Source organism: Peromyscus maniculatus, chromosome 1 (assembly GCF_049852395.1).
Source record: "Peromyscus maniculatus bairdii isolate BWxNUB_F1_BW_parent chromosome 1, HU_Pman_BW_mat_3.1, whole genome shotgun sequence".
Classification (NCBI taxonomy): domain Eukaryota; kingdom Metazoa; phylum Chordata; class Mammalia; order Rodentia; family Cricetidae; genus Peromyscus; species Peromyscus maniculatus.
Window position 1 is genome coordinate 29,300,536 of NC_134852.1, and position 11,587 is coordinate 29,312,122.

At 47.6% G+C, this 11,587-nt stretch overlaps 1 protein-coding gene across 1 annotated transcript; it reads right to left on the bottom strand.

Annotated features, from left to right (window-relative positions):
* Positions 1-1,778: 1,778 nt before the first annotated feature.
* Positions 1,779-11,164, bottom strand: LOC121825878 (pregnancy-specific glycoprotein 22-like). Its single transcript, XM_042269704.2, has 5 exons — positions 10,897-11,164; positions 9,447-9,806; positions 5,899-6,258; positions 4,105-4,449; positions 1,779-2,692 (listed from the first exon to the last, which is right to left on the bottom strand). The coding sequence occupies exons 1-5, from the start codon at positions 10,958-10,960 to the stop codon at positions 2,418-2,420; spliced, it is 1,404 nt and encodes a 467-aa protein (XP_042125638.2). The 5' UTR covers positions 10,961-11,164; the 3' UTR covers positions 1,779-2,417.
* Between the last annotated feature and the right edge of the window lie 423 nt (positions 11,165-11,587).

The following is an 11,587-nucleotide window of genomic DNA, read 5'->3' on the forward strand; positions in this document are numbered from 1 at the left end:
AGGCAACAGGGTCATACAGGCCCGGCAACAGCTGGCAGAGACATACAGATCTGGCGGCAGCCCGCAGAAGGAGACGGGCCCAGCAGCGGCAGCCGACAGGGACATACAGGCTCGGCAGCAGCCACAAGCAGAGGCACGTAGGCCTAAACATAAATCCAGTTACACTAAACTTAATAGAAAAGAAAGTAGGAAGCACTCTTGAACGCATTGGCACCGGAGACCATTTCCTAAATAAAACACCAACAGCACAGACCCTGAGCACAACAATTAATAAATGGGACCTCTCGAAATTGAGAAGCTTTTGCAGGGCAAAAGACACAGTCAATAAGACAAAAACACAGCCAACAGAATGGGAAAAGATCTTCATCAACCCCACATCTGACAGAGGGCTGATATCCAGAATATATAAAGAACTCAAAAAACTTGACATCAAAATACCGAACAGTCCAATTAAAAAATGGGCTATAGAGCTAAACAGAGAATTGTCAACAGAAGAATATCAAATGGCTGAAAGACACTTAAGGAATTGCTCAACACCCTTAGTCATCAGCGAAATACAAATCAAAATGACTCTGAGATACCATCTTACACCCATCAGAATGGCTAAAATTAAAAACACTGAAGACAGATTATGTGGGAGAGGATGTGGAGCAAGGGGAACACTCCTACACTGTTGGTGGGAATGCAAACTTGTACAGCCACTTTGGAAATCAGGGTGGTGATTTCTCAGAAAATTGGGAATCAATCTACCTCAAGACCTAGATATTCCACTCTTGGGCATGTACCCAAGGAATGCTCACTCATACCACAAGGATACATGCTCAACTATGTTTATAGCAGCATTATTTATAATAGCCAGAACCTGGAAACAGCCTAGATGCCCCTCAACTGAAGCATGGATAATGAAAATGTTGTACATATACACAATGGAGTACTACTCAGCAGAGAAAAACTATGACACCATGAAATTTGCAGGAAATGGATGGAACTATAAAATATCATCTTGAGTGAGGTAACTCAGACTCAGAAAGACAAGTATGGTATGCACTCACTCATAAGTGGATATTAGATGTAAAGCAAAGGATAACCAGACTGCAACCCACAGCTCCAAGGAGGCTATCTAGTAAGGAGGACCCTGGGAAAGACACAGGGATAGCCCAGGGATGGAGAAATGGATGAGATCTACAGGAGCAAACTGGTTGTGGGGCTAATGGAGGGCAAGGGTTGGGGGAAAGAGAGCTTAGGGGAGTGGGAGGTTTGAGCTGGATCAAGAACAGAGTGGGAGAACAAGGAAAGAGATACCATAATAAATGAGATGTGATATTCTTATCTGCCCTATATATCATAACATTGTATACAATTGTCTTCTCCCTAAAGAGTTAATTCAACTGCTGCTTTCAATCAGCTAGACAAGAGACTGCCACTCATGAAAAATGATTTGCCTGAAGCCATGAAAAGAAGATGGGCAGAATAATTATCCCCTTCATGAGATACGTACTTTACATCTCAGGAGCCCCTTACTCCCCAATTTTCTGCAGTTGCTTTCAGGCCTCCATTGTCACCCCTTTTGACTCTTTTCCCCTCCTTTTCACTCCCTCTTTCTAAAAAGTTTTAACTTTACAGCTTTCCTGCCTTACATCTTTTTCTCTCAAACTGATAAAATGTTGTTCAAGATTCCTTATAAGTCTGTTTTAAAATTATTTTATCAATAAGATTAAAAACTTGCAAAAGGGAACCTAGACTGTTCAGTAAAAAAAAAGAAAGAAAGACAGAACCAATGCAAAGAAGAAAGCCGAGAGATCAGAGCTAACAGCCTTACCCTGCAGCTAGCCTCTTCAACCAAGAGACCTCTCCAAAAGAGAACTACTTCCTGTCTGTTCGTCTTTATATAGACTTTCTGTTCTGCCTTCTCATTGGTTGTAAACCCAAACACATGACTGCCTGGTCACTGCCTGTATGTACAGCCCTCCAGGTCTTCTATGGTATTGAGATTAAAGGTGTGTGTCTCCAATGTTGGCTGTATCCTTGAACACACAGAGATCTACCTAGCTCTGCCTACCAAGTGCTGGGATTAAAGGTGTGCACCACCACCGCCATGCTCTTGCTCTAATAGCTCTGACCCCCGGGCAACTTTATTTATTAACATACAATTAAAATCACATTTCAGTACAAATAAAATACCACCATAATTTTTGTTTATAATATTGATGTCTTTAGTTTCCTTGTAAGACAACCTCGCTTTAAATCCTGGCCTTCCATTGTACATACTTGTATCCCGGGATTACAGGCATGAGTCACCATGCAGGCTGTGCCTGAGTAGCACTAATCATTTTCACCACATAATTTTCTCCATTTTGTACCCCATTGATAAAAATATGACACCACTCTGCTGTAGGATAAGAGGAGAGGTCATTCACTCATCGTGGCCAGGAGACTGGGAGACTGGTCTTCAAACCCAATCGGTTGGAGACCTCACACTGATACTCTCCAGCATCCTCAGCCCTCACAGGATCTATTCTGAGTCCACAATTAGTTGGGGACAGAGTCATCCTCTCTGTGAGCTGCAGATTCTGGTTATTGAAGATCCAGCGGATAGAGATATCAGTGTCGGGTGAGATGCACGTGAAGATGACAGATCTATGTCCTGCGAATGTAGTGTCAGTGATTTGCACAAAGGGTTGCGTCATATTCTCTGAAGAAAGAGAGGAGGGTACCAAATGACAGGAGTCCAGACAGCTCAACCAGGCCCTCGTTAGTTCAGACTTTATAAACCTTCCAGGGGGAGAACTGGGAGCTGTGACTACAGACAGACCTTGTGCTTTGGATCTCCCACCCAGGGACTGTGTGACCCTGATTCAGGCACTGTTCCCTGTGTCTCAGTTTCCCTGTAATAGCACACACAGTGCATGATCCTTGCCAAGTCCTTAAGATAAGCTTTGTTATCAGCAATGGTCTGAACTTGGGATGGGGAGCTGCTCCCGTCAGCAGCATCTATTACTATTCACCTGCAGAAGAGAATTCCCTAGGCTGGACCCCTGAGGTGAAGGAGGAATCTGGCGTATCTGCCTCCTCTGTTTCTTCCCTTGGTGCCTTGACCTTCCTGTAAAGTCTCATAAGTCCATCAGAACAATAGGCTAATGGCCCAGACACCTGTCCACTGAGCTTCAGGAGAAGGAGATGCTCAGGTGACCTACCTAACTGCAGCTGTTATGTCAGTACACAGCTGGTTCTACACTCTATGGGATAGTCCCATGACTGGAGAGTCAGTAAGCCTTACTCCCTGTCGCTCTGAGAGGAAATCTAAACAAACCTTTACAAAAAGCTCCCCAGACTGGACTGGGCCCTCTGCATAAGCAAGACAGTTGTGCAGCTTGATCTGCCTAAGGGGTCCCCTGGCATTAGGATCAAGATACATCCCTGGTGCACAAGCTGGCTTTTTGGAGCACACTCCCTATGGGGGGACACCTGGCACAGCCTTAAGGCAGGGGGAGGGGCTTGGACCTTCCTCAACTGAATGTTCCAGGCTCTGCTGACTCCCCATGGGAGGCCTTACTTTCTTGTAGGAGGGAATGGGGGATGGGTTGAGTGGATGGCTGGAGGGGCAGGAGGAGAAAAGAGGGGGATCTGTGATTGGTATGTAAAATGAATTTTAAAAATGTAATTTAAAAAAAAAAAGCTCCTCAGTGTCGCTTTGAGTCCAGACAGGGTCAAAGTTTTGGAGTCTGTGTTCACTGGTGGTCTCTGTGAGGACTCCATGGTTTAATCAGCCAGGGAATGCCTAACTCCCTCAGAGTCTTTCTGGGGATATGTGTATGGTGACATATTCAAGTATCTGGGCTCCAGCTGACATCCTGGGGCTGAGTTTACCCTGGGGCTGAGTTTACCCAGCACAGATCCTCCTCTCTGCAGGTAAAGAAGGACAGGTGAAGGGTTCTGATCTATTAGTTTGTCTACCTTGTGTGTGTCCTGGAGTAGGTGTTGAAACCCCGGTAGAGAACACAATGCAGTAGGGGAGAGAGTAGGCACAGCCCAGTCCTGACAGCTTTAGTGTATGAAGTAGGATAGGCCACACCCAGCAGCTTGGAGCCATAGAGAGCCACTTACTCTTTATGTAGAATTCCGCGTATGCTTTTTCAATTTTGGAATGCTTCCTTAAAACTTCCAGTGTGTACATTCCTGCATCTTTCTCAGTGACATCCCGGAGCATCAGGGTTCCATTATAGTACACCATCCCTTTTCCCCAGGAGAAGGAAGTCCTGGCCATGCTATGGTCTTCAACTTTAAGGAACGGGGTCCTATAATTTGCTTTGTACCAGGTAAAGGCTAGCATATCTTCTGGGAAATTATGAACTTGGAGAACTACACGTTCCCCTTTAGCAGGATACAGAGGCTCCGGGTGGATCGTGAGCTGGGAAGAAGTAAAAGGGTTACAGAACACAGAAAGGGAGGCTGAAAGGGAAAAGAGAAAAAAACCATCACATGAGGATCATTGTGCTTGGAGAAAAGATGGTGACCTCCATCCTGAGCAGATGGATTTGTCACTCAGCCTAGAGTTGCAGGTGTGTGTGTGCGTGTGTGTGTGTGTGTGTGTGTGTGTGTGTGTGTGTGTGTGTGTACCCCACTTACTGAAGGGCAGAAACATGACCTCCTCCTTTCCAACAGTGCCCCTGAAGGTGCCATGTCCACTGCATGGAATTGTCCCCTTGGGTGTCTAAAAGGCTGCTCCCTCACTGCCCTCAGTCAGACACTGCACACACTCATGCACACTGGGGTTTGAGACGATGCCTCCCCTAACTCAACAGGCCTGGAACTTTCACTGTCTAGGTTCTTTCCTCAGTTTCTTTGAGGTAACACTCAACCCCTGACCACACCTAATAGATGTACTTGCTAATCTGTCAAGTAGCCCTTAGGTCTGGGGCTGTGTGGGAGCTGGGAGCAGTCTCATTTTCAAGGCAGGCTCAGGTCTTGAAAAGGCTGGCTGGCTTTATGTCAACTTGGCAGAAACTACAGTCATTTTGCAAGACACGGCCTCGGTTGAAAACGCCAGCACCAGACTGGCCAGTGGGCAAAGCTATAGTACATATTTTTAAATTTGTAATTGATGCAAAAGGATTCAGACCAATGCAGGCAGTTCAAGCCATGGGCCAGGAGTCCTGGGTGATGTAAGAGAGCTGGTTGAGGGACTGGAGAGATGGCTCAGTGGTTAAGAGCACTGATTGCTCTTCCAGAGGTCCTGAGTTCAATTTCCCAGCAACCACATGGTGCCTCACAACTGCCTGTAAGGAGATCTGGTGCCCTCTTCTGGCCTGCAATGATACATGCAGGCAGAACACTGTATATATAATAAATAAATAAATAAAATAAAAATAAAAAAAATAAATAATCTTTAAAAAAAGAGAGAGAGCTGGTTGAGCAAGTATGAAGAGCAAGCCAATAGAAAGCACTCCTTCATGGGCTCTATGCCAGTTACTGGATTTCATTTATGACACTCTCAATTTGGAGCCAATAAATACCCCAGTTTGACATGGATGTTCTAAAACCATTGTTCCCTATCAGCTTTGTAAGAGTAGAGCACTAGGAAATGCTCCCCTGCATCACTTTAGTCCAGCCATGGAAAGATGACAGGATTCAGGCCTCTCTACTCTAGAGCCCCAAGAGCCTGGGCTGACTCTGACATCTTAGGCTGAGTTACTTTCCATCAAGGTCTTCCTTGATGCAGGTGGAGTCAGAAGATGGAGGATGATCTGTGGTCATTTGTCTCTACCAATGTGTCCTGTGCTAAGTGCTCAAACCTCCCTGTGGGGACACAGTGCAGAGGGAAGGGAGGCCAGGGCAGCCATGACAGTCCTGTGTGTCTAAGCCCCACCCAGAGCTGAACAGTCACAGAGAGTCACTTACCGTATACCTTGAGTTGCACTTCTGCTTCTGCATTTCTCATGTCTGTTCTCAGAAATCGTACAGTGTACACTCCAGGGTCTTTGTGAGTGACACCATGAAGCAGCAGGGATCCATCACTGTACAGCGTCTCTCTGCCAGTGTATGCAGACCCCCACAGAGTTGCTTTCCTGTCTACTAGGTATTTGACAAGCTCAAGTTTCCTGAACGAATTCACCCATTTGAACCAGACAAAGGCTATAATATTCAGTGGTGGATTGTGAACGAGGAGAAGAACACTTCCGCCTTCAGCGACGCTGGGTGGCACTGATTCAATACTGGGCTGGACAGAGGTGGCATGGTGCCCACAAGTCCAAAGGAAAACTAGAAGGAAAGGGAAAGATCCATCTAAATAGAAACTTTTGACTGACATGGGCCCCTGTGTCCTGAGCACTTGTGTTAACTGCTCATCCTAGGTGTGGGAGTGTCTCCCTGTCCCACCTGGTGGAGGTCATCACGTGCCCCCCATGTTCAGAGTGCCCACACTTGTCATTTCCACTCAGTTGTGCTCTCTCCTCAGTTGTCAACATGGCCCTGTCTCACTGCCATCGACCCCTGCTCACATTTACAGTGTTGGTGTTGGGGTGATGCCTGCCGGACCTCTTCCCCTGCACACCCCACATCTTCACTCTCTGACTTTGTTGTCACTGTTATTCTGTTCCTCTTGGACTTCCAATCAACACCTGACTTCTCCTTCAAGTCCATGAAGACTGGGGCACCAAAAAGAAACTTTATTTGTCTTATTTTAAAAAAAAATACTGCCTAGAAAAAAACTTGGATATCTGTATAGAATGAAAGAATGAATGAATGAATGAATGAATGTTCCAGAACCCTGTATGCCCATAGATTTATTGAATAATTCATAGGCTAGGGGATACGGTATTGAATCAATCCATTTCCTTTTATTTTTTACACTAGTTCACATATTACGTCTGCATGTGAGTTTGTATCAGGACCAGTCTCAGCATGGGTGGGTGGGTGCAGGACATAGCACTTGAGTGGAGGTCAGAGGACAACTTGGTTCACGGGCATCAGATTGTCAGAAAAAGAAGCAAATGCCTATATACATTGGCCAATGTCACTGGTCCACACCAGTTTGATTTTTTTATTTATGACATCAATCTGAGAATATTCTTCTTCAGAATGTTGGGGCCGTGCCTATTAATTCTGTGTAAGAACAATGTCTCTCCCACCCTTGCCTTCTACTGTTCTCCCTTACTGTTTAATGTTAATATTGCTGAGCCTCTGGACTGCCCTGTCTTCTCCCCTACAAACACTGAAACTCTTCTCACGTCCTTGTCCCTCTTAGGAGACTCCAGACAGTAGTTCAGTCCTCTCCTCTCACACACAGTCAACTCTTGGTCTCCTCGCCTGTGAACAGGAGCCCATGAAAGGAGATACATCCTTTGCAGAAGGAAACAGAGAGCATTTCTGTGGTGTCTGTAGCCTGACCTGTCTTCCCTCTGTGGCACATCTGCTCCAGCACAGCTCCCGAGCTCTGCTGTCCTTTCCCCATCTGAGCTGAGCCTCTTCCCAGGAAGGAGCACCTCCCAGAGTGCCAGGGGCTGTGGGTGGGGCTGTGGGTGGGGCTGTGGGTGGGGCTGTGGGTGGGGCTGTGGATGGGGCTGTGGATGGGGCTGTGGGTGGGGCTGTGGATGGGGCTGTGGGTGGGGCTGTGGGCGGGGCTGTGGGTGGGGCTGTGGGCGGGGCTGTGGATGGGGCTATGGATGGGGCTGTGGGTGGGGCTGTGGATGGGGCTGTGGGCGGGGCTGTGGGCGGGGCTGCGTTCCAAACACTGCTCTGCCCCTTCCACCCTCGGTGCTGCCCGGTGTCCTCTCCCCTTCTCTCCTTATGCTTCTGTCCCCAGAACACACACTGAGAGACAAGGGTAATGACCTTCCCTGTGACGTGAGAGAATAACATCTGACCCTGGGGCTGCACCCTGCTGTGTCTTAGCCTTGGTCTCTAGTCACCAAAGGGAAAATCTGCACACCTGTGTGGCACAGAAACCCAGCTGGGCACCCAGTCTGCCCTGTGTTCTCAATCCTCAGCAAACATGGAATTTGGTCTTAGCAGAAAGTGACAGAGATATCTGTGAGGCCTCAAAGGGACCAGATGAGTGGTGTGTAGGGAAGAGAACAAATTTGTTCTCAATGGAGCCACCAGTCAACATTCAGGAATCTCACATCCAGGATGTATGGGAGGAGGTGATCTGATTCCTGGACAAAGGCTGTGAGCTCCTTTGTCCCAGGCAAGATTTCAAGACCATGCTCCCACTTCCTGTTTGCTGAGCTGAGTAATGGGTCTGCCCATGTGCATCATGGTCTTTCTGAGATAACTTGGACCTTGGTCTAATTGATTCCCCTTGGATATTGTATATTTCCCAGAGGAAACACATAAAGGGGAAAATGGAACATGATCATGTGGCAGTGTAGCAGACACATTAAGAAGCCGTTAGGTCTGAGAATGCTGGGTCCATGAACTATGAACCAAAGGCTGAGGGGCCCCCAACTGGATCAGGCCCTCTGAATAGGTGAGACAGTCGATTGGCTTGATCTGTTCGGGAGGCATCTAGGCAGTGGTACCAGGTCCTGGGCTCGTTGCATGAGTTAGCTGTTTGAAACCTGGGACTTATGCAGAGACGCTTGGCTCAATCTGGGAGGAGGGGACTGGACCTGCCTGGACTGAGTCTATCAGGTCGATTCCAGTCCTCGGGGGAGACCTTGATCTGGAGGAGGTGGGAATGGGGGGTGGGCTGGGGGAAAAGGGAGGGGGGCAGGAAGGGAGAGAACAAGGGAATCTGTGGCTATTATGTAGAACTGAATAGTATTGTAAAATAAAAAAAAAATAAAAAATAAAAAAGAATGCTGGGTCCATAATTGCCAGGTCTGAAAAAAGGCGGGTGGAATCAGGCTACTAGATAATGTCCTGATTCAGGCAAATTCTTTTCCACTAATTTATTGTATGTCCTGATGGCACCCCTAGTGATCACTAGAGCAACTGCAGTTCATGTCTGGGAAGCTGTCAGATCAGCACAGCCTGTAGCCATTTCCTTACCGGAGAAAATCCCCTGAGCTGGACCCCAGAGGACACTTGTCAGGAGCTCTCTCCCTGTCCTTGGTTGCCCTGACCTTCCTGTGAAGTCTCATAAGCCCATCAGAACATAAAGTAATGGCCTGGGCTCCTGTCTGGCTAAGCTCTCCCTCCATGTTCAGTCTCTGGAGAAGATGTCCAGGGGACCTAGACTAAGCATATCTCTCATGACAGTGCACTGGCTGGTTCCAAAGGTGCAGGACTTGGACTACTAAAAAGCATTGTTCCCTGCCATCAGGAGATCAAAATCCAACCTTTGTGAAATGTTTCTCAGACACACCATGTGTGTCCTGCACTGAATACTAAAACCCCAATGTGGGGATGCAGTGCAGAGGGGAGGAAAACCCAGGCCATTCTACTGTGTCTGTCCAATGGATTGAAGCCCACCCAGAACCCAGAATTCACAAAGAATCACTCACTGTGCACGCGAAGATAAGCGGTTATTGTTGACACAATATCTCCAAGCCTGTCTAAGAGCTCTATGGTATAAAGTCCTGTATCCTTCCTGGTGACGTTTCTGAGCAGCAGGGATCCATTGCGGTACACTGTCTCTCTGCCACTGTGTAGAGGCCCCGGCACACTTAAATCTTTGTTCAGTGCGTATGTCACAATTCCATGGTTCATACTTTTCACCCTTTTGGACCAGACTACAGCTGCAAGATTCTCTGGCAGATTGTGGACAAGGAAAAAGGCATTTTCTCCTTCGATGACTTCAGGTGGGACAGATTCAAGGGCAAATCGGGCAGTGGTGGAAAGGTGCCAGCACGATAAAAGGGAGGCTGGAAGGGAACAGAGAGAAATCATCGATATTTAGCAGATGTGATCATCATTCAGCTCAGATGTGGTGTAGCCGTGTGTCCACCCTCCTTAGCAGACACGAGCAACATGACTTCCATTCCCTCAGAGCCTCCGGCTGTGTCATTAACTCCCTCGGGAATCCTCTGCTCAGGTGTCTGTCTGGTTCCTCTCTCGGTGTTCCCGTACCACTCCTCACACTGAGTGTTTGGTGTGAGGAGCAATGCCTCTCTGAACTCCTCTGGCGAATCCTCACTTTCTTTTTTCTGTTTCCTTTGTAATTCCAGTCAACCTATGACTTCATCTTGCAGATACACTGACATCAGGTCCACAAGAGCCAGGGCATTGTGAGGACTGAGATTAGTGTGACCATTTCGGAAAGTTAAGTTCTTGGAAAAGATTTAGGCACAAATGGATAAAGGAAAAAGAGAAGGAAGAAAGGGAAGGAGGGAGGGAAGAAGGGAGGGGAGGAGGAAGTGTTCCCACAGGATTATCTACATAGTTCCCAGGTTTGGAGCTGATGGCAATAATTATATTCAGGTGTGGTTTAAATTATCTTAGATTTACTCATATAGTGTGTGTGTGTGTGTGTGTGTGTGTGTGTGTGTTTCTGAAGGCAGATTTCTCCATGTGCCCATGTGTGAGTGTATGTCAGTACACCTGTGTGGAGGGCAGAGAAGAGCCTGCAGGTGTCTGTTCTCTCCATCTACCATGTGGGAGCTGAGGATTAAATCAGAATGTCAAGTCTCCACACACTGAGCCATCCCACTGGCCCACCCATTTGATGTCTATTTGGAGTCACCCTGTCCTGGTTGTGGACATCAGGCTTCAGAACATGGCAGCCAATGGGATTGACTGTGAATATATTGAGTTTGGGGGCATTTCTCTTCCCCTCATCATGTCCTATCCACTGAGAGCTTCACACAGCTCAGCTTCTGTCCCTCAATACACTTTCTGCCCCATGACTGCAAAGAGAAACCTCAAATTCCCTCTTAGGGGCCTGTCCTCTTTAGGAGACTCCGGCTCTTCTCTGAGTTCACCTCCATCCCACAGTCAGAGAGTGGGCACACTTACCTGTGAGCAGGAGCCCACGCCAGGGGGTGCAGCCCTTGCAGAGAAGCACAGAACACACCTCCATCTCTCTTCTCACTGTGTTGTCCTCCCTTTAAGGAGAAGAATTTCAGCTCCAGCAAGGCGCTCAGTCTCTGCTCTTCTACTTTCCTCTGAACTAAGTTTCCTCTCTGGCAGAAGCACTTCCCAGAACCCAATAGGCTGGTGGTGGTGGGATCTGTGTCCAAGGCACTGCTCAATTGCTTCCACTCTCAGTGCTGTCCCGCATCCCTCTCAACTTCCCTTTATGTTTCTCCTCCAATAAACATATTGAGCAACAGTGCTGATAAACATCCCCTTGCCCTCAGAGAACAATGGCTCAACCCAGGGCTGACACCTGCTGTGTCTTGCCTTGAGTCTGTCAGCACTAGAGGGAACCTCCATCCTGCCTATGAGGTCTCATGACACAGAGACCCAGCTGAGCACCCTGTCTGCCCTGGGTTCTCCATGCTCTGAGTAAGTGATATTTATTAAATCCCAGGAGGAAGGTGACAGAGACATCTCTGAAGGCTGGAAAGAGACCAACTGGATGATAACTGGGGATGAAGATCAATCTTTTCTCAGTAATGTCACCAGTCAATGTTCTGAACTAGGAGAGAGGCCCCAGAGTAGTTGTGTAAGGAGATTCATGTCCTCGGTGTTGTGGAAGAGGTGA